The sequence below is a fragment of the Mus musculus genome, chromosome 8, assembly GCF_000001635.26.
Source record: "Mus musculus strain C57BL/6J chromosome 8, GRCm38.p6 C57BL/6J".
In the NCBI taxonomy this organism is placed as follows: Eukaryota; Metazoa; Chordata; class Mammalia; order Rodentia; family Muridae; genus Mus; species Mus musculus.
Genome location: NC_000074.6, coordinates 64,717,853 through 64,740,975, shown reverse-complemented (window position 1 = coordinate 64,740,975; position 23,123 = coordinate 64,717,853). Strand labels below are relative to the sequence as shown.

The following is a 23,123-nucleotide window of genomic DNA, read 5'->3' as shown; positions in this document are numbered from 1 at the left end:
GGGGTCACAGTTATTGATAAACCGTTATGAGCCTGAAGGACATTTTCAGCGTATCATTCCATGAGAACCAGGCGTCCACAAGTATTTCTGAAGGGACTGAGCGCCTGGCCTCTCCACTTGTAGCCGCACTTTACGTCTCAGCAGAAGATGAGACCATCTGCCTTCAGAGGCCTCGGATACTGAAGATTATTTTTGGTAGAAGCACTGTGTAGGCTTTCTCTGCACCGAGCAGCAGCTGACTGACTTTACAAGAGACCTAGACTGCAGTCCCTCCACTGTGGTCTTTAGGCAACAGTCGCTTTCATAAAAACTAGTTCTTATCAGCCTCGAATGACTATGGATTATTTTGTGAAAGAGAATAAAGTTAACGTGTGTTCTTGTAAAATTAAGTTTTATCTTTATTCTTTCTCCTGAAAAATCTCCTGGGAACAGAGAATCTTTGGAGCAGATTAAAATCTATGTAAGTATATGACACTGTTGAGGGGTGAAACTGCTGGCTTTTATAAGTATCTTTGATTACATGACTATAATAAATTGTGTGCATATAAATGTGTGTCTATATGCTTTCCTTTAAATATGTTTGAAAAGATGTTTGATTATCTATTTATAATTGGCACAGTACTTTGAATTATGCCAGTACTACATTGTAAAACAGAGTTGTATTTTTTGATATTTAACAATGCTGAACACTTTAAAAAACGCCACTTCTGAGGAATGAATGAACATGGCGTAACACACTTTAATATGTGTGATGCCAAACTTTTTTAAATAAAATATAAATTATGCTTATTTATTATTTTTTTCTTTAGTTTAATCTTGATCATGTTTTGGTGTGTGTTTTTAATTTTTTTTCTTAAAGTAACACTTTTGGCATGAACATACCTGCAGGTTTTTTGATGAATATAATGAATGTGTGGAATTCAACTGAATTTGCATGGTCTTAAGAATTTTTTCTGTGTGTATAAATTTAGCTGCTATTAATGGAAGAGAAAGCTTTCTGTGACTAATCATGTGTATTGAGCAGATAGTTTTTCTGAGATCTTCGATTAATCTCTTTAAAGATGACCAACATGTGTCTTTCTTGAATTATCTTTGAATAAAAGTTTGTATATTATTTGTTTCACAACGTCCTTGGTTTTACCAGTGTGACTTTTTGACTATTCCTTTTGCAGACCTTGGGTTCTCTGACTTCATACATTGATACCATTATTTTTCATGTTTGGAACAATTCTGTGTTTTCATTTTTATTTATTTTTTGCTAAAGTAACTTGTACACTAAATCTATTAAAGAAATAACCAATAACACTGGGAGTTGTTCTTGGGGAAAAAATATTGACCTCAGCCATCAAAGTAATGGACTGACTAAACTATTATATTTCCTTACTCTTTAGGATCAGTAGCACATAGATGAAAAAACAAAAACAAAAACAAAACAGTAAGTAGCCTTGATAGAAGGGGAAACAGTTGTGAAGCAACTGAGGATCCGTGGCTTTGATAATAAATACACAGAGCTGAAGGATGGGAGTGAAGGAGTGGGTTGAGTGCAGGGCACAACAGAAAGGGTGGAATTGGAAAGGAAAATTAAGCTTATGATTGTCTGTCAGGAGAGGAATCTAAAGGGTCACACTGTCAGCAAAAGTTATAATCATCAGGAAAGAAACACATGCTAAAATTTCTCTGTGGTTGATACAAACTGTTCACATTTAAATAGAACCACATTGCACAGTTGAAGTCTCCATTACAAATAAAGATAGAGTTTAATCAGGAAGGGCCTGTGTTCACTTGATGAAACATGAATTTCCACATTAGTGCAGCCTTCCAGCTTGGCCATTATTAGCAAACATGTCAGGGGTCTAATGAGTCTGGAACTCAGCCATGTCTAACAGCAGCGCCAAGAGAAGGTAGACATTCTATTTCCCAGTCAGTTCCTAGAAATGAGGAATGAATGGTTCTTTCTCTTATCACAACACAGAATATTCCTATGACTACATGTTTGTGAAGGGCCCTCACACACAGCAGTTCTCCAAAGATTGTTGCCTGAATAGCCAATAGTTCAGTTTACCCAATCAAGAAACAGGGTCGGATCCCATAAGACTGAGGGCTCAGCCCCACCAGCCTCCCCACCCCAACTTCAGATACCAGTCACTGGTATTTCTTCCCAACTGACTAGAAGCAGACTGTAGTGACACTCCCTCCTTGGGTGACCCCTATTTGCTAAGATAGCTCACAACTTAGGAAGACATATTCTGATTTGCTTCATGGTTTTTCTTGGTTTTTTTTTTTTTTTTTCATCATACAGGGTCTCAAATGTAGCCCTGACTGTCCTACGTAGACCAAGGTGGTCTTAAACTTAACCTTTCTCCTGAGTGCTGGAACTAAAAGTTTGCATCAGCACCCCCATCTTATATTCTGGTTTGGCTTTAGATATTGCAAAGCATACAGATTGAGATGTTTCTGAGGCAAGGCAGGGAGCTGTCCTATCCTTAGAGCCAGCACTGTCTCAACCACTCTAACTGGGCTTGCCTAACAGTCTCTTCCCCTTGTGTGAGAGGTCCTTTAATCATCCAATCAATCTGGTGACCGCTGTACATCGAAGGTGCCATGCCCTAAGTCGTCTTATTGGCATAGACTGCGCTGTGAGCAACCTTTGCTCCCTGGGTAATCAGACTTTATTGAGAACAGCTTTAGGAACAAGTGACAGGGATGGGACCAAGACCGAGCACATTTCATGTGCTACGCTTCTAAACTCTGAGTATCAAAGTTACACCTACAATTTTTAGTGTGTTTCTTAATTTAATCTCAGTGTATTAGGATAACAGAGTAACAACTTGGCTTGTCAAACAACACTTTATCTTGGCTTTCTGGTTCTAGTTGACTTGGCTTTCTGGTTCTAGCTTGCTTGCCAAGATCTGTAAGCTGCTGGATTCCTAACTGATGGTAGGTGACTTTGGACATGCCTCCCTCCCCATTCCAACCTTCACCTTCTTGGTTTTTGATATTTGCTAGTTAGTTGCTTTGCTTTTCTCCTGACATACAGAATGATTTCCCAGATGATCTCTTACTGTGTAAGAAAGAGTTCAGAGGTTGAGGCAAAGAAGCTCATAGAAATTTTACTAAGAAAGCAACCTCCTCCCTGAAGTAAATGGTTCTCACGCCTTGGCAAAGGAACTTGGCTTCCCAACTGGCAGAGACCATTACTGAAAACCACGGCTGATCAAAATCCAGGAAGTAAGATTGTGTGGCACTTAGTCCCAAAAGATGCATCTACAGCTGGACTCCTGCAGCTGAGGTTCTGGGATCAGTGCAGAAGCGGGTGGAAAGATTGTGTGAGCATGAAGAACAGGGAGTTTGCTGTGAGATTATGTCTCTTAATGAGTCAGAGAAGACCCATAAAAGTCTCATTACCGTGGCTGCCTACACAAGACCTCACCAATAAAGGTGACACCAACAGACATGCTGACATGGCACAGGGAAAGCTTAGGAGGCCTCAACTTAAGACCAAGAACAATAGGCAACTAAGGAATGTGGAGATCAAGAGAAATAGTCTTCCTCAAAGAATCCCCACCAATTGGTTTATTCAGTGCCAGATGCTCATTGCTAAAGACATACATACTAACAACATTATGCAGACTTAGTGGGTTGTATTTTTATATTTATGAATATCTGACAACAGTCTCTTAAAAGGTTCTGAACTTGAGAGAACACAAGAGGGAGTATATGGGAGGGGCTGGAAGAAAGAACAAGAGGAGATGAGGTAATTTAAAATGTGTGTGTGTGTGTGTGTGTGTGTGTGTGTGTGTGTGTGTGTGTGTGTGTGTGTATAAAAGGAAGCAGTCTGGGCTTGAGTAAAGTCAAGGCCAGATCTGCATACTTGTTTCTCAAGGGAGCCGTGCTGCCTGCTTGTCTTGAATCTACTTGTTGGCTAAAAGCAGAGAGGTCTAAGGTTGAGGGCAGTAGTGGATATGCTACCAGACAACTTAGTTCTTTATGTCAGGCTCTGTTCCTTGGCTGTGTGTTGTGTAATACTGTACTACCTGATTATGTGCAAAGAACACCTTATTTCAATTTGCTCTTAAGCACTCGGTCTTCTACAGACTCCCATGGCTGCTGGTGCTTCATTTTGGAGCAAAGGTTAGATGGCTGAATAGAGGCATATTTTGGTATCGGGTTTCTTAAACTAAGCCTAGGATTCTCCACTGTATAAAGGAAAGGCTCCAGTGTGTTGAACCCACAGACACAGAAACCATGTCTGTGTCCTGTGCTATGTATGCCAGTTGTGAATTTTAAGAAATTTCTTAGGCTTTGACTCTCACTTTATTATGACAAAAATTAAGACAGTGGGTAGTGTTATGTCACAGAATTTCATAGGATTTGAAAAAAAAGTGCATGTTTTGTGCCTGGACCCCTAGGTAGGTTGCATTTTACTGTGTCCAGCCATGAACTTCCAAGATTTAGGAATAGTTCACAGAGATACATATGATTCTTCTGGGGTTTAATGCTGAGGCTGAGTCCATAACCAATGCTTCCTGTGAACTCTTTGACTTGTGGCTTGATCCTCAACGTCTCACACAAGCTAGGCAGGGGCTCTACCTCCCAGCCTACTGAGCTTGTTAAGTGTACATACTTGCTGAAGTGTCTACTGTTAAAAAAAAAATGGCTAACGTGCTCAATCTGCCCCCACAGTGTGTGACCAGCACTGTCACATCCACGGCCTCGGACAATAGGAGGCAGGGGATCTGGACCTGGGATAGCCAAGCAATGCAATCCTGAACCTGTTAGGTTAAGAGTTACAGCCTATCACCCTGGAACAGCCAATAACCAGGCTCACACTGGCCAGTAGAAAGAGTTGGGTTGGGGAGAGAAAGAATCCTGCTTATACTTAATAGCTGGAGGAAGAATCGCTTAGGGAGCACCCCACTTTCTCTATGAGACACAATTTATCTGACTCAGGCCTAACAACTGAGCTGCAACCTTAACCTCACAAGAGACACGTTCTTTTCCTTTGAGGTGACCTGCCTGCCTCCACACTTTATAAAGAATATGTGAGCTAAAGGCATGGAACACTTAGCCATGAGTACAAGGTACACTGGATTCCCCAGAAACACCCATCAATGGAACTTGTTCAGAAGATCAAGCCAGAATTGCAGGGAAGGGAAGACAGTTAGTTCCATGCAGAAAGGGGGGGGGGGGGGAGAATGACATCTTTCTATAGAAATTCTAGGATAGCTTGCACACAGTGTGCACTTCAATGAAAATGTATACTTTTCATGTAGATGGGAGCAGGGCTGGCCTCAATGATGCCCTTGTGCAATTTTTTATTAAATGATTGGCAGAGGTAGGTGGATCTCTGTTCAAGGCTGGCTAGAGTTACATAATGAGTCCCAGTCTCAAAAAAAAAAAAAATCATGTTAAATACCCCAGCTTGGCCTCATACTCAGAACAATCCTCCTGCTTCGGGGTGGGGGTTGGGGGTACGGTGGGGGAAGGTTATTCTTGTTTTGAGATAGGGCCTCCTCATGCAGCCTGATTGGCCTTGAACACGTTACGTAGACAAAGCTGACCTTGAATTCTGATCCTCCTGGTCCGATCTGCCAAGTGCCTGGGTTACACCACCACAGTGGATATGGTATTTTGTCGTTGTGGTTTTTCTGGGACACCTTCTTTAAGGAAAAGATTGGCTTCCTGTCACCACATTATCTCTAGATAGGCTTTCACAAGTGGTGTAAAAGGAGCCTAGAGCTGTAGTCTAAGCGCTCCTGTCTTTGGGCACTCACACTAGCGTTACACAGGCTTGGTTCTTAGCTCATCTGCTGGTTTAGGTCCAGGTCTTGACACCTAGGGAGCAGATAACTCCCTTGACTTAGAACCAATTTCTACCTGTGGAACTCAGCCCCCTAGAATGTTAAGCATAAACTCTACCCCTGAGCTGCCTTGCCAGGGCCTCAGCATACATGTGCCCCTCCCCCTAGCCTCTCTGAGCTTTGTTCTCAATCTGCAACACGGGAAATGCTGGCATCCCTCAGCTATTGCAGGATCTATATTGCACTAGTACCCTATGGTCCATGTGCAGAGATTTATTAAAAGATAGTTGCCAGGCTCAGTCAGCACAAGCCTGAGCGTATGAGGTTAACCCTCAGCAGCACAAAGCAGAAGGAAGCACAAACTCCCCTTGTGAACACACACTCACAGACAGACACTAAATGAGATAAAAAGAATAGAACTTTGAAAAAAGCTTCACTTATTAAAGTACGTGGGGGGCAAGATGGATGATCCAAGGCCTGAGGACTAGAGGTCAAGGCCGTCCTTAGGTTACGTATCCAGCTCAAAGGCCAGACTATAACTCGAGACCTGTCTTAAGGAAGATCGAAATCTAATACACAAAATTGTCCATTACATATAAATTGTCAGGTTACCTTAATATCATTTTCATATTTATGTCTCAAAAATATTATTAACATGAAAATTTAATTCCTAGTTTTATTAATCTGATTACAATAAATATTAGAAAGTGATTTTTTTAAAAACTCCAGGGTAGCCTAAAAAAAATCCAACTTACATCACTGATTTTGTTTTTATTATTTTATATTATTTGAAAATGTCATCCATCTATACAGTTTATCTTGACCATATTTTCCCCTCATTCCCCAACTATAACTCCCTCAAGCCCCATCATACCTATCTGTCTATCTCTCTGTCTCTCTAGCTTTCTGTGTCTCTGGCTCTGTGAGTGTAAGAAAAAGGATACATTAATAAATTTGAAGAATAAATTTAGTATGTAAAAATTAATTATTTATAATGGAATTCAAACTATTATAACTAAACTATATGATATGTGGACCAGTTTAAAGTGAAAATAAATGTAGTATTCATACTAGTATAAATAATAAGAAATAAGTGTCATTTTCAAAAAAAAAAGAAAGATCGAAATCCAGAATAAACTACAGGAAAGCAAGACCAAAAACTCAAATCAGTCTTTAAAACATATATACCACTTTTTTCCCCGGGTTCTGGATGAAGCCAAGCCAATGTGAGTAGCAAGATGCTACAACCCAGCGCACCCACAGCACTGGGCGCCTAGGAACCCACCGCTTGGTTGCCAAGGCGACGCCGGGTCCGCGCGGCTGCCCCGCCCCGTCACGCCGTCACGCGCTCGCGCGGCGCCCCGCCTCCAGCTGCGCTGCCGCGCGGACGACTGGCTGGCCGCGCGGGTCTCACTATTCTCACTCCATCCGCGCAGCCAATGACTGGCGCCGCTAGGGCTTCGTTGACTTGAGTCACACGCTGCCGGGCCTTAGCACGGACCAATCACTGCACGGCGAAGGCAGGGCGGGAGTGGGGCGGACCAATTACGACAGGCGAGCCGGGGCCCGGCCTCCGGGCCCTGCCCCTGAGCCGGCAGAGGTAGTGAGGAGGCCGCTGCACCTGCCAGGACTTGCGCTTAGACCGCTGTCTGTCGCGGGGACGCCAGGTAAGGCGCTCTCTAGCCTGATCCGGGTGGAGGGCGACTGAGACGGGGACCAGCAGGGTGGTGTCCGGCTGAGGCCGGTAAGGATGCGGTGGGAAGAACCTGGGTGGGCTGTGCGAGACTCCAGGCAAGGAGCCTAGGTTCTCAAGTGATGCAACTGGAATGACAACACTTCCTGCCCTTTAAAGAGTTTGCAATCACCTGGAGTCTGGTTCATTGACTTGAGTCTTAAAAACTTTTTACAAAAACACCATCACCAAGTGGGGGAGTAGGGTGTGTTCTGTGTTTGTGGATCTAGGAAGCTGTCCCAGAGGTATTGTAGGATGTGGCTCCATGTGAGAGAGGGGTGCATGGACGAGAGGTCTGGGCTTCACATTAGGAGAATTACCCGCGCTTGAACCATGAAGGTTTAAACTTATGTTTAAATGGATCCTGACCCTGTGCCTAAGGCTTCTCTAAGCTGCAGTGCCGAAAGAGGGGCTGGGATCGTCAGCCAGGAGTTAAGTTATCCTACGAATACATTTTTTTTTTCATCCTTTTTATTTTTTGAAATCCGAGGATCTAGTCTACCTGATTCAGATCGAATTTCCAGGCAAGCAGGCTGCTCAAAACTGAAAAGGCAGGATATTCATTTCAGCAAAGCCTGCTTTCCCCTCTCCTGTCTGATCACTTTATCTGACACTTTGTTTAAAACTACATGCCCTGTTTTCCTCTCCTCATTACGGAGCGTGAACTTGAGGTAACTGAACGCTGTCTCAGCATTGTGTGGAAGTTGGGAGACTTAGTCGAGGATGCCGAGTTAGAGACTAGAACAGCTCTTTTGGAGGTGATGAAGTTTCTCAAGTTAGGCATTAAAGCGTGTTTGCGATGGGCACCTGAGGCACTGTAGGATGCATTCAAGTTTGATCCAGGCCAGCAGCCTTTTGGGTAATCAGAATCTAAATCAGGATAAGAGTTACAGATGATGGGTATCAACCAGCATTCCATGAGACTAGGAAAAATGTCAAATGGAGAAATGTCAAATCTTGATGGTTGCTGAGTGTGTGGGCGAACACTGGTAATCTCAGCAGGGTATCAGGAGTTCAAGGTCGTCCTTAGTTTCATAGTTTTAAGCCCAACTTAAGACACAGATCTTGAGACACAGAGAGACAGGCAGAGAGAGAGAGAGAGAGAGAGAGAGAGAGAGAGAGAGAGAGAGAGAGAGAGAGAGAGAGAGAGGAGAGAGAGGAGAGAGAGAGAGAGACAGACAGACCTGGGGCACTTTGTGAAATTTTTTTTAAGAGTAAGTTGAGCATACGGATAGAAATAGAAAACGATGGGGAGTGAGAACATACCGCCAGTGTGAGCAGCCTTTTCAGGGGGCCTGGGTAAGCTGTACTCCTCCACTCCCCATCCGTGCAACTTTGTACTGTTATTCATTTATCCTAAGCCTCAGCTCATCATTTGAAAACCAAGGATCATAGAAGTTCCTCTATTTCACAGCGAGGCAAGGGTTTAGCTTAAAATGACAGCATATACTGGGTATGCAGAAGGTGCTCAATAATTGTTAGCTTATTTTAGATGCTGTGTGCCAGGTCTTATGTTCAGTGCTTAACATGATATTTATTGAGGTTTCCTGACAAATTATTATTATAGTATTATTATTAATATTATTGTCTTTTTTTTTTTTGAGACAGGGTTTCTCTGTATAGCCTTGGCTGTCCTGGAACTCACTCTGCCCCTGACTCCCAAGTGCTAGGTTTAAAGGCATTGCAGCACCACTGCCTGGTGGCAATTTTTTTTTTTTTAGTTTTATTTATAAGTTATATGATTACATTGTAGCTGTCTTCAGATACATCAGAAAAGGGCATCAGATCCCATTACAAATGGTTGTGAGCCACCATGTAGTTGCTAGGAATTGAACTCAGGACCTCTGGAAGAGCAGTCAGTGCTCTTAACTGCTGAGCCATCTCACCAGCCCCCTCTTGACAAATTATTATTGAGGAATTTTTTTTTTTTGATAAAACTATGGCTCAGAATTTTATCATTCCATAAGATCTGGGACGTGTAGCAAGGACGTCAGTGTTCATTTGGTCATTGTCAAATTTGGTATTGACCTCAGGAAAAATGGAGATTGGTACAATAGTCTTGTGTTTTGTAATTTTGTAGTAGAGGGTTGACAAAATCTTCGGGTGGGTGGGGATCTCAGTGGTAAGAAACCTGTGTGGGTGGAGGAGGGTGGGACTTTCAATCTGGACTTTCATTGTAAGAAGGGTAAGGTGGCTTAGAAGAGATGACAGGAGATAAGGAATTCTTGTCTGCCTCCTCCTCTCCCTTCCTTTCCCTCCCCTCCCTTCCTTTATTCTCCTCCCCCCCTCTTTTTCTAGACACTATCTCACTCAAGCCAAGTTGAAACTCACCAAGATTTGAATGTGATTTTATTTTATAAAAAATTTTAATTAAAAATTGCCTATTTTATGTATACCAAGTGTTTTGCCTACATCTCTGTTCGTGGAAGCTTGGTACCCTTGGTGTGAGAAGAAGGCATCAGATCCCTTGGAACTGGAGTTCTGTATGGTGTGTGCAACCATGTGGGTGCTGGGAACTGAATCTAGGCCCTCTGCAGCAAGAGCAACAAGTGCTCCTCACTGCTGACCCAGTCTCCAGTCCCATGCAGGTATTTTTAGAATGAAGAAAGTGGGCTTCCTGCGAACATGAAGGACACGAAATGAAAAAGGATAAAGGAGAGCCATGTCCTTGGTAAGATACACACTTAGGAAGTAGAGAGGCAGAGGCAGGTGGATCTCTGGGAGTTCAAGGTTAGCCTGTTCCACTGACTTGAGTTCCAGGACAGCCGAGGCTACACAGAGAAGCCCTGTCTAGAAAAGCAAAACAACACAGCACAGCACAAAGCAAAGCCAAAAGAACAGAGAAGACTTATTGAGAAGAATGAGGACAGATTGTGAGGCCAGCAGGTGTGGGAGGATAACGGATGGGTAGGAGTGAGTTGGGGGTCTGAGAGAAGGTGATTTACCTTCCTAGCATCTGTCACATAGATCAGTTGTAGAAGTGGTAGCGCATTCTAAAAGTGCCTGTTGTTGACTCTTCTAAGGCTATACAAACACTATTCTTTTTTGAGATTATATATCCTGTATCCTGGGCTGGCGTTGAACTTGATAAGGTATAACCAAGAATCACCTGGTACCTCTGATCCCCCTGCCTCTACTTCCCGAGCGCTGGGATTACACATATACTATACCTAGTGGAGCTTTCTGTATGCTAGCCACACACTTTACCAACAGAGCACTAAAATGTGGTTCTTGTCTTGTTTTGTGTTTTTAGGGAATGGGGCCCATCAATTCATAAGTGACAAACAGCAGAGATATTTTCACAAAAGTGAGATTCACAGTGAAATTCGTCATGTTTGATTGGTGACTGATTAGGCTAACACTTATTAAATAGGTACCATACATACTCTCCTTTAAGACATTAAAATCATTAAAATTGAGCTGGGTGTGGTACCTTTAATCCAAGAACTCAGAAGATAGAGGCAGGTGGATCTGTGCCTTCAGGCCAGCCTGATCTGCAAAGTGAGTTCCAAGACAGACAGGTCTACACAGAGAAGCCCTGTCCAAAACAAAAAAAGGAAAGAAAGAGAGAAACTAAAATTCCTCCTGTCACTTCACAGACCACCACTATAAAGTTTTGTCCAGTACATTTTCTGTGTGTCTATGTACTATGAACACATGCATGAGATGAGAGTGTTCGGAGGAAGTATATGATTTATATAAAAACTAGGGACTTCTGTTTTACATAGTCATATTTGGCTCTTGCTATACATGCTATTCTGTAAGTGTGTCTTGGGTTTTAATTTCATTTGTATTCTTTGCATATAGGGTGGGCAGTTGGGAGGACTGACATCATACATGGAACTGCAGGTACCTGGAGGTCCAGAAGAGGGAATCTGATCCCTTGGAGGTGGAGTTAGAGGCAGTTGTGAGCCACCCAGCGTGGGTGCTCGAAACCAGGCTCAGGTCCAGTCAGTTCCTATGTGTTACCACCAATCCATCTCTCCATCTCTCTCTCTCTCTCTCTCTCTCTCTCTCTCTCTCTCTCTCTCTCTCTCTCTCCCTCTCTCTCTCCCTCTCCCTCTCTCCCCCCCCCCCTCTCTCTCTCTCCTTTTCAGAATAAAAGCATGGGGCTGGAAAAATGGCTCAGAGGTTAAGAGCACTGACTACTCTTCCAGAGGTCCTGGGTTCTATTTCCAGCACCTACATGGCTGCTCACAGCTGTTTGTAACTCCAGAATCTACTCAGATACACATGCAGCTAGAACACCAATGCACATAAAATAAGAATAAGTTTTTTTTTTTTCCTAAAAAAAAAAAGAAAGAAAGAATGAGAGTGTAACTGCTTGCATTTTAGAATGAAGAGCATGTGGTTTCAGTGACAGATGGTGAGCATAGATGGTTGCTGAAGTACTGGTAGGGCAGGAATGTGCTTAAACAGTTTCTTACGTGCTGCTCAAGGTTTTCGTCTTCGTCATTTTATTTATTTGTTTGTTTATTTGAGGCATCCTGGGGATGTCTTCATATGTACTTTAGGCTCACCTTGAACTCTGGGCAGTCTCCTGCCTCAGGCTCTCAGCACTGGCCTTACAGGTGTAAACCCTCATGCTCAGCTCCCTAATTCTTAGAAACAGCTGTATAATTGCCTGTGGAAGGATTTAATAACATTGATTGAACTCATCTCTTGCTTCTGGACTTGAATGTTCTTTTTACTCTGTTGCCAGTTAGAAGCTATGCTTCCTTAAAGCTTAGCATGTTTGTCTCCTACACGTGAGTTAAAAGATAGAGTTATTTTTGTTCTATGAACTGCTTGCCTGTGAGTGGCCCTTGATATTTTTTTCTGCTAGTTTTTTTTTTTTTTTGGTTTTTCAAGACAGGGTTTCTCTGTATAGCTCTGGCTGTTCTGGAACTCACTTGTAGACCAGGCTGGCCTCAAACTCAGAAATCTGCTTGGGTCTGCCTCCCGAGTGCTGGGATTAAAGGCGTGCACCACCACGCCCGGCTGTGCTAGGTTTTTCTAAAGTACACTGTCCCTTTTTTATCATGTGTTGGGAAGCTTTTTGTAGTTTCAAGGTTGATCTCTGGCCTTGTTTACGAGTACTGTTTTGTTCCTGCCAGAACTTTTACACTGTCACTTTGGGCAAACTTCTTGGTTTCTGTTTGGTTTAAGTTGTGTGTGTGTGTGTGTGTGTGTGCGCGTGTGTGTGCAAATCAGAGGACAGTTTTGTGGAGTGAGCTCTCTCTATCTTTACTTGGGTTCCAGGATTAAACTCAGTAACTTGAGTGGCAAGTGCCCACTGAGCCATCTTGGCAGCCCAAGCCTAATGCTTGCTTGATGAAATTCAGTTTTTCCACAGAGAATACATACTGAAAATTTCTTTAGTATTAGCTTGGAATTCCCTTCCCACTGTTCTTTGAGATGTTGAAGTAGAAAGGAGCATTTAGTTTTTAGTGCAGCGTCTACACATAGAGATGGTCATATCTGTCCTTCAGTAGATTTTTTTTAATGCTGTTTTTCGAATTTCAGTGCTGTGTGTATCTGTTTACTTACTATAGGAATAAAAGGTCCCTCGCAGAGATTTGAAAATGGCCACAAACAAAAGTGTTGGCGTGTTCAGCTCTGCATCCCTGGCTGTGGAGTATGTGGACTCACTGTTGCCGGAGAATCCTCTGCAGGAGCCCTTTAAGAATGCTTGGGTCTACATGTTGGACAACTATACAAAGTTCCAGATCGCAACCTGGGGCTCCCTGATAGTTCACGAAGCCATCTATTTCTTGTTCTCTTTACCTGGATTCCTATTCCAGTTTATACCTTACATGAGAAAGTACAAGATTCAAAAGGTGAGTATGATGGGCTTGTGGTCAGATACTGGAATTGATGTTTTTCTAGGACATTGAATACACAACAGTACTGTCCAGTAGAAATATAATGAAGCCTAGCCCCACCTGTGTGCCCTGATCCTGATAAGAGAAACTATCTGGGGGGAAGGAAATGTTCACAGGGCTGCGTGGCTGCTCTGCTGCATTCCTTCTTCCTCCACACTCAGCCGATCTAACTGGATGGTAATATGCATAGACTCCATACACACATAATAGGAGTGACAGCAGCTTTCCCATGGCCCCACATTATGGGTAATGCTCCTCGTGTCTTCGTTTTTGTTTCAACATATTAGATGTGGCTTGTGAGACTGCTGTGTGCATAAGATACTCAGGTATGCACTGTACTTTGTCTTAGTTTTAAACAAAGATAGCAGAGTGTACTCTTACTACTAATATATAGGCTACTTGCTTAGCATGGTTTCTTAGATGAATTTGGACAAATATAGAGACAGAAAGGACTTATCAGCATTTGGTACTCCAATATTAGTTCTTGCATTGAGATAACGTCTTGTATATATCTCAGGGTGGCCGTCAACTTGGGATCCTCTGACTTGCACTTCTGAGTGCTTACAGGCATGGACCATCACCAGCTACCAAGAATTGTTTTTGTTTTTTTTTTTTTTAAAGATTTATTTATTATTATATGTAAGTACACTGTAGCTGTCTTCAGACATACCAGAAGAGGGAGTCAGATCTTGTTACGGATGGTTGTAAGCCACCATGTGGTTGCCGGGATTTGAACTCTGGACCTTCGGAAGAGCAGTCGGGTGCTCTTACCCACTGAGCCATCTCACCAGCCCCCAAGAATTGTTTTTAATGCCATCATTGGCTAATCTAAACAGTCATAGCCAGCTAAACTCAAGGGCACATACAGAGCAGGGGCAGAAAGTCAATGCTGAGCATTGGTCTGCTTAGCTGGGTGTGCAGGCCGTGTCTTGTTGGTCTCTTGGCTTTGTAGCCTCTCCCAGTGAGTCACTGTAAGGAAGTGACACAACACAGGCTCACACAGGCTCCTCTGCAGCTAACTTGGGCGTTGGGGTATCTTGGACTCTAGGCCAAGAGGAGAAAAGGGAAAGGGAATAAAAAAGAGAAGTAGCTCAGAAGCTTCTGTCAGCCTTTGTTAAGGTCACAACATTTCCAAGGTGCTTCGGATGAAAGGACCAGAGCTGAGAAGCAGCTCAGTTAGAATGCCATGAGTTCTGAGTCACTGTGTCACCACTGATTCATTGAGAAGTAAGGCTGAGTCACCTGTGGCTACCAAGCTGGAGCATTGTTTCCTCCTCTGCTGCCCTTTTTAGCTGACTGCTTGCTCTTAGGTAGTGGTGCCTTTCCAGAGGAGAGCTGTTTTAGCTCAGGGTGTGTGGGTGGCCTTAAAGGGAAGTGTGGCGGGAAGAAGAATAAACAGGCCTGAGAATGAAGTCCTTGTGGCACATACATTTTCATTGGCACATACAAGGTTGTGGGTTACAATCAGCATGGCCCACACAAAAGCCACACATCCTAATTGGTTACACCTAATGAAAGGCTGAATCGAATGGCCGCAAGTCAGTGCTCTGTGTCATCTTTTTCAGTTTCACAGCCATCAAAATCCAGCCTGTGAATGTTTTCAGTACTTAAGAAGTGATTTCGAATCAATACAAAGTCTCTTAACATAAAGGGGCTGAGAAGGAAATGAAGCCTAGAGCTTGTAGCTCCATAGTAGAGAACCTGGTAGAGGCAAGGGAATCTCAATGAGCTTGAGGGCAATCTGGCCTACATAGTAAGCTCTAGGTCAGTCAAGGCTACACAGTGAGACCTTGTACCAAAAACAACAATCATAGAGAATAAAGCAAAGTAAAATAAAATAAAGCAAAATAAAAAGGAAGGCAGACAGACCCTGGGCTGTATCTTCCCACCCCGCAGCACAATTAAGTAAGTGAAAAAAAAAAAAATCGTGGAGGCGGAGTCTATGTGTGATTTGTGAACCACACGCTGTGATTGAAATGCATACAAAACGATTCCTCTTTTCTCTCAGTGCTTTAGAAAGTCCAAGATACAAAACTCTATTAACACATAGAATGCTATATTTTAACTTAAAATTTGCCCTTGCCTCCACAACAGGTGTGGCCTACACATGTGGTCCTAGTGCTTGGGTGGAGGCAGGAGGATCAGGTTCAAGGCTGTTCTCTGCTACTTATAGGACGTTTGAGGCCATAGGATACATGAGAAGCTAACTCAACACTGTTGCACACTCCCCCCTCATTCATCTATCATCGAGCTAGGGGCTAGACAGATGAGTGCTTAACGACACTGGCTGCTTTTCCAGATGTCCTGGGTTTGGTTCCCAGCACCCACAGGGCAACTCACAAAGGTCTGTAACTCTAGTTCCAGGGGATTTAATGCCCTCTTTTGGCCTCCAGGGACACCAGGTATATACATGGTACATAGACATGCAGGCCAAAGACCCATGCACACAAAAAGTTACACAGCACTAAATGCTTTCCACTTCAAAGTGAACAGACAGCTGAACAGTTAATTCATGTGCTTTGGAGTGAGAGGAACTTTTACACGCGTGACAAGGAAAGCAGAAGTGTCTGGGATTGTTTCTTAAACAAAAATAAAAGCAAAAAAAATCACATTTTTATATTTTTCCTCACAAGAGAAGTACAAATATCTCCGAGGTTCATGGCTCCAACGGGGGCATCCCTTCATATTGGCATATGTGCATATTAAGTAGGAACCAGTTAGCTCTGGTACTTTACTAGGCATACATTTAAGTGCCATCTTACCCAGCTTGCATATACCATATAAACAACATAGCCTACATTCGTTGTAACAGTAGAACAATAGTAGTTGATTTTTCTAGTCTCACACTATGGAAGCCCAGGGCCACACATGTGCTAGGTACCATTTTCTACTATTCTCCCCCCCCCCAGCCCCCACCCCCAAGCTTTGTTATTTTTCTATGTAAAGCTACCTGAGTTTCCAAGTCTAAACCAGGAAACCAAAGGTGTCATCCCAGGTCAGCCTGAGTTTTCAAGTTACTTTGGCTTTGGTCATAGACTTGAGCTCTGAAGTAGGGTCAAAGATACCTTAGAGTAGAGATGCAGATGCAAACTAAGTTACTGTGTGTCGCCACTTGGTTCATTGCTAAGGAAACTGATGTCACTGTGAGCATCCTAGCTGGTTCTTTAGTTCAGTATACTAGCCCAAGCCTATAGGTTGATTCTTAGATTAAGGATTCATTTTGTTTTGTTTGTTTTGTATATATTTTGTTGCTTGTATTTTGTGTGTGTGTGTGTGTTTGCTCACCAAAACACCCATGTTGAGAGGTCTTGAGATTTGAAGAACAGACTCTCGCCCCCCACTCTGTCTTTAGTCTGAACGTCATTGTCAGGTAACATCTCTGAAGTTCTCACAGCCCATAGCTCTGCTGTCATGTGTATACAGAAAGTACTTATTTCTGCAGATGAATACCACCGAATGCCTAGAGACAACGAGTTGCCATTGTAATAAAAGCTCCCAGCTGCTGCTTGGGGAGGCTTTCTCTGGGGCACTCAATGTCAACCTGACATAACCTACTTTGGAAATGTCTTTTAAATGTCCTGTGGGCAGCGAAGCCTGGATAGCTTAGTTGCTTCTTACATAGTTTTAGGTCCCCATCGCCATATTTGTTATTAACATTTTTACATCTGTTTAAAGTGATTATAGTACCTGTTAAGATCACTTCCACTGTAGTATAAACTGAACACAGCACAGAACTGAGGGTTTATATACTAGAGAACATTGTAAGAATTTATTTCTACCTGCTCAACTGAACTTTAGCTGACTACTTCTAAATATCGTGATTTTTTTTTTTCCCTCTGTAGGATAAACCAGAAACCTTCGAAGGCCAGTGGAAGTGTTTGAAAAAAATTCTATTTAATCATTTTTTTATCCAGTTGCCTCTGATTTGTGGAACATACTATTTTACAGAGTTTTTCAATATTCCTTATGATTGGGAAAGAATGCCAAGATGGTATGTCAGTGGTAATTTGATGTTTATATTCATTCATGGTTTATTTTTAAATTACATTTTGCTTAATGTTTATCATCTTCATTTGGTTAATACCCTGAAGTTTCTTATGTCCTGATATGACTGGATACGCATGTGCCAGAACCTAGATACACTTTTTGAATTGAATCTTTTAAACAGGATGTGGTAGCACACACCTGTGGTCCCAGCACTCAGGAGGTGAAGGTGGGTGGGCCTGAAGCTGCAGAATCCTCCTGGGCTACACAGCTAGTCCATAGCCTGCCTGGGATACAGTGAGACCTTATCTCAAAAAAATAAAAATAAATTAAATGAAACAGTCGGATCTTTTCTGAAGCACCTACATGGTTTTTCTTGTTATTTACTAAACAACAGTGCAACAATTACAATGTGTACATTGTTAGATATTGTGAGTAATCTAGAGATAATTACATGAAGGGATTACAAAGGCTTCCTACTACTAAATATTTCAGTATTTAAAGAAGATGGTTGAGCATATTTGTATAATAAATTGTTTTTCATTATCTTATTTAAATTAAGTATTTCTGTGATAGAAAAAGCAATGGCTTTACTGTGAACTTCAGGCTGGTCTTTAAACTGATTTTGTACTCAGGTCTTTGGCAACATAAGTATAATGGAGATTGGGTCACACTCCTTAACCCCCACTTTCATATTGTAACATGTAACCTTATCTACCAGTATTGTTTCTTTGAAAGAGTCTCACTGTGTAGCACTGGCTGGCTTGGAGCCCATTATGTAGGCCAGGCTGGCCTCAAACTCATTGAGATCTACCTGCCTCTGCCTCCCACGGGCTGGATTTAAAGGTGCGAGCCATCACACCCAGCTCAGCTCTCTTGAAGCTGGGAGAATCGAATGGTTCATATACGCAGTTAGATCAAGCTGGCTATTGGGGTTCATTTCATGTCTGGGCAGCAGCCTAAGTCGTGGTTACCTGGTACTCACTACTGTTGGCCTCTCACAGGTACTTAACTTTGGCAAGGTGTTTGGGCTGTGCAGTCATTGAGGACACCTGGCATTATTTCCTGCACAGACTCCTTCACCACAAGAGAATTTATAAATACATTCATAAAGTCCATCACGAGTTTCAGGTATGTTAGACTTACAGTTCAGGCTCTTTCTACTCAAGTGGGAAACATGCTTTACTGTTTGGACCTTTTAAGAGCTATCAGTGGTATTTTGTCTCATGCCCTTTTTTTTTGAGGGTGTGTGTGTGTGTGTGTGTGTGTGTGTGTGTGTGCGCGTGCGTGTGTGCACGTGCGCGTTCATGCACACACATGATGTGGTGGATAGGATACAGAGGACAACTTTGTGGAGTAAACTCTTTCCTTAAAAAAAAAAAAAAATATATATATATATATATATATATCTTTATGCACCTGAGTATATGTGTGTTCACCCCATGTTCAAATGCTCTCAGAGCCAGAAGAGGTTGTTATGGATCCTGGGAGCTGAACCTGTGTCCTATGTCCTCTTGTAAGAGCATCTCTCTCTCTTCTCCCTTTTGATGCAGGCTCTAGGTATCAAAACCAACTGCAGGCTTCCATAGCAAGCATCTTTACCCCCTGAGCCAGCTCTTGGTCCCCTTTATTTCCTTTCCTATTGGCATAATATGAAGTACATATACACACAGAACCATGCCTAACAGTTTTCTTCCGAGTCGAACTGTCATGATGGGACCTGGACTCAACTCCTAGCACCTGTATTAGGCCACTCATAGTCACAGGTACCTGTACCCATGTGCAAACATACCTGTAATTATATAAATTCATGGTAAATCGAGACTTTAAAGACTTACACAGAAATTTTCAGGTTCTCATACTCTTATCACATCAGGATGTTCAGGTGGCTGCCCTGATATAGCTAGATGCCTAGCAGATTAGTAGTGGCTATAGAAATACTAGGTTTAAATAAATGAGATTAATAAACAACAAGTACTTACTATTTAAATTAAAGCAATTACTGAGTTGAAGAATATTTTCAGAATAGATTATTTTTTAAGTCATAGCTGCTTTCATAGAGGTCTCAGTGGATACCTGAAAACCTGGATAAGATACCATACTAAATAACTAAGACAGCCAAAAGTAATTATTGGGCAGACAGGATATTCAGGATATAAACACTGGACACAAGAGTGGAGGGCTGAGACCGATATTACATTACACAGAACAGTGCACAGTTTCAAACATTTCTCCAGTGTTTCCACCTAATACTTTAGGACAATAGTTAATCTAAGGTAAATGTAACCTCGAAAAACAAAATCATGATTGAGAATGACCTACTGTGTGTGCATGTATAGGTGCCCACTTGTGGTAGGGTAACTGCATAGTCATAAGTTAAATATTAAGAGCTAAAGGCCCAATGACTGGATTTGATCCCTGAATCCCACAAGGTAGTGAGAGAAAACTGACTGCTAAGGGTTGTCCTTTGACCTCAGTGCACATGCACATGGCCACGCACACACACACAGATATGTAAATAAGTGTTTAATTAGAGTTGAAGCTAGATAAGAGAGAATACTAAAACATTCATATTGCTAGACCTTTTGATTGATAGGAGAACTGCTGTTATCATTTGTATATGTATAGCTGGATTACCATCATTACTTATACAAACAATATAATTTTATAAAACTGTGTGTATAAATTGAATACATTAGGCTTCTCCAGAGAATATCAACACAAAGCTAATATGAACATAGATTTATTTGAAGTCTGGAAGTATGTACCTATAATCCCAACATTCAGGCTAAGTCCGGGCATCATGAGTTCCAGGCCAACTTCAGCTATATAGATCCTGTCTCAAAAGAAAAAAAAGATTTTTCAGTATGAAGCCCAAGTGTTGCATTGAAAAAAGCTGGGAAGTGAGGAGTGGTCTCTGTAGCTTTCATGCGAATCCCTTCTTCCTTGGGAAGCCTCTTCCTTGCTCGAAAGTCCTCTGACTAAATGGAGAATAACATCTTCTGGTTCAGACAGCCGCAGCACAGTTGCATGCTAGCAAGTTGACACATGCATCATCCATCACGCTATAGTAAGGGGTTCTTCCTCTTGTGTTTTAGGCTCCATTTGGAATCGAAGCAGAATACGCACATCCCTTGGAAACCCTGATTCTTGGGACAGGATTTTTCATCGGAATTGTGCTTTTGTGTGATCACGTAATTCTCCTGTGGGCATGGGTGACCATACGTTTGCTGGAAACCATCGATGTGCACAGGTGAGTGATGCTTTTGCTCAGGTAAAAGACATCACAGTTCTGTTTTCTGTGTGTTGGTGTGCTTGTGTGTGTGCATGAATGTTTGTATGTGTGGGGGGTATATGTAACCATGATCACTCTTCCAAGGCAGGGCTTCTCAGTCAAACCCAGAACTCGACAGTCTTGCTAGCCAGTTTGGTCTGTGGCTATCCCCTCCCTGCCTTTTGAGGCTTGGATTCCAGGCAGGCCGCCCAGCTTTCATGTGGGTTTCTGGAGTCCCCGGGCCTGCAGGACAAGCACTTCAAGCACTAGCCATCACTCATGTTGCTTTTAAAAAGAAGATCATAATCGCTGAATAAAAGTTCAAGTAATAGATGTTTTTATAGAGTGATGTTTCCATCCACTGAGTGACAACAGCATACAGTATGTGTCTTGTCAAGCAGAGTACTGATGGCTGCATTGAGCCTCAGTCCCAAGAGTGTGCTGAAACCTGGAGCCTCTGCCATGTTAGGCTGTTGCTTGTCTCTGGGTGGAGCTGGCAAAAGCCCACACTTAGGGAAGCCACTGCATGTAATACATACATGTTTTAGATGTTTCCTTTCCACAGACTGGAGACAGGATAAAGAGCTATAGCCAATTTTAGATACCAGGATTAAAAAGAGTAGACCAAACAAGAATCTTTTTGAAGTCATTTGTTCTCCCAACTTAAACAGCACAGTAGCATTTTAATTTTTTTTTAAATATTTGATGCTAATTCCACACAGCCTTTCTTAACACAAGTAGCATTATTGACTTAACCTTTTCATTTCCTGGTGTCAGACTTCCATACATCTTTTAAGGTTGTCAGATTCCCATAACATGTACCTTCTGTAAGTTTGTTGTTGTTTTGTTGCTGTTGTTGCTGGCTTTCCAGCTGGGGCCTCAAAGCCCTTGCTGACCTGGAATTCATTTGTAACTCAGACTGGCCACATACTGACAGTCCTTCTCTTCAGCCTCCCAAAAACTGGGGGTAGAGTGTCTGCCACCACACCCTGCCCTGTTTTTATCTTTTGTAAGCATATGAGGAATTAAATGATTTGGGTAAAGAAGAATACTTCTTGTTAGCAAGCATGTGATTGTTAGTAAGAATACCATTTGTTCAGCATGTGTCTGGTGAATAACCTGTGTCCTTTTCATTTCAGCGGTTATGATATTCCTCTCAACCCGCTGAACTTGGTTCCTTTTTATACGGGCGCTCGGCACCATGATTTCCACCACATGAACTTCATTGGGAATTATGCCTCCACCTTCACGTGGTGGGATAAACTCTTTGGGACAGATGCCCAGTATCATGCCTACATTGAAAAATCGAAGAAGCTTGGGAAAAAGTCTGATTGAGCACCCCCACTCGACGCCTTCCTCAACTGCAGCTGGCCACTAACACTGCTTCTGGGGACTTGGCTGCCAAGTGATAAAAACGTTAACGACCTTTAAGTACTCTTCCAGATGAGAGCTCTTCTACCTTACGTCCAAGATCTGTATATGTGGGAACAAATAAGTAAATATATATACATATATATATATTTAAGTACAGTTTTCATCAGGAGGTTTTAAAGGCCATATTGCTAACCTCACCAAAAGGTTTCGGGAACTGGAGGAAGTATTAATGTACAACTCACCACTTCATGCCATAGGAGGCTGAAGTTGACGTTGCCTTTTAAGCCTTTTACATACACTGGTCAGTTCGGAAAATTCTCAACAATAATGTTTGCCTTCTAGTTTAAGACATGGTGTATTTTAGAAATTACCTGAAGTGAAGCTATCACGAAGTGAGTGTATCACCTGGTGAGCGAGTGACTGAAACCTGCTCTGGTCTGGGTTTGACCAGGTTAGGACTATTCTTTCTGTGAAGGATTGTTTGATTGTAGTAACTCTATTGGCATCTTGTAAATTGGCTCATTTCCTACGTGATGTACATAGAATATTATAGCCTAAAGATTTTCCAGTTACTTGCGGTCTTTTTAAATTGAGGAGCCCCACTTCCACTGTCCACCCCTTGTCTTTGTGTGTCAGGTGATCATTGAAATCGTATCTTGAGCTTGAATTCACTTCTCTGTCTGTTTCCGGAGCTGGTGAAATAAATGTGATTTTTGTCCGATCCTTCTGGTTTTCATGAAGATTAGCTGCCATGTTTTATTCTTATAAGGAAAAGCACAGAGATCATTAAAGTAAGTTTTACAATAAAGGAATGGTTCTGTTTTTTCCTGGCTGAGCTTTGCTGGTGGTCGCACTGTGACCTTACGTGGCTGATCTGTAGGGGGCGCTCCATTGACCTAGGGAACAGCTTGCTGGCCTTATGTGGTTTTCCACACGGGCATAAAGATATACGTTCTAGGCCACTCACTGCATCCCAGTCCTTAGGGTTTATTGGGTTTTGTCTTTTTCATACAGGCTCTGCCTATCTTAGGCTGACCTTGACTCTGTAATCCTGTAACTTCAGCTTTCCAGTGCTGGAGTCACAGGCTAACTGA

The 23,123-nt window shown here is 42.4% G+C and overlaps 2 protein-coding genes across 3 annotated transcripts in view; both read left to right on the top strand.

The window, feature by feature from the left end:
* The window catches only part of Klhl2 (kelch-like 2, Mayven), a 110,497-nt gene extending 109,194 nt beyond the window's left edge, over positions 1-1,303 (top strand). The window contains exon 16 of one of the 2 annotated variants that reach the window (XM_017313011.1): positions 2-1,303. In XM_017313011.1, coding sequence (XP_017168500.1) covers positions 2-30 — 29 coding nt within the window. In that variant the 3' untranslated portion in view covers positions 31-1,303. The remainder of the gene's footprint in view (position 1) is intronic. The other variant, NM_178633.3, reaches the window with a different exon arrangement.
* Positions 1,304-7,397: 6,094 nt separating this feature from the next.
* Positions 7,398-22,853, top strand: Msmo1 (methylsterol monoxygenase 1). Its single transcript, NM_025436.3, has 6 exons — positions 7,398-7,468; positions 13,068-13,352; positions 17,240-17,388; positions 18,386-18,512; positions 20,480-20,634; positions 21,795-22,853. Exons 2-6 carry the CDS (start codon positions 13,098-13,100, stop codon positions 21,988-21,990), a joined length of 882 nt encoding a protein of 293 aa, NP_079712.1. The 5' UTR covers positions 7,398-7,468; positions 13,068-13,097; the 3' UTR covers positions 21,991-22,853.
* The last annotated feature ends 270 nt before the right edge of the window (positions 22,854-23,123 follow it).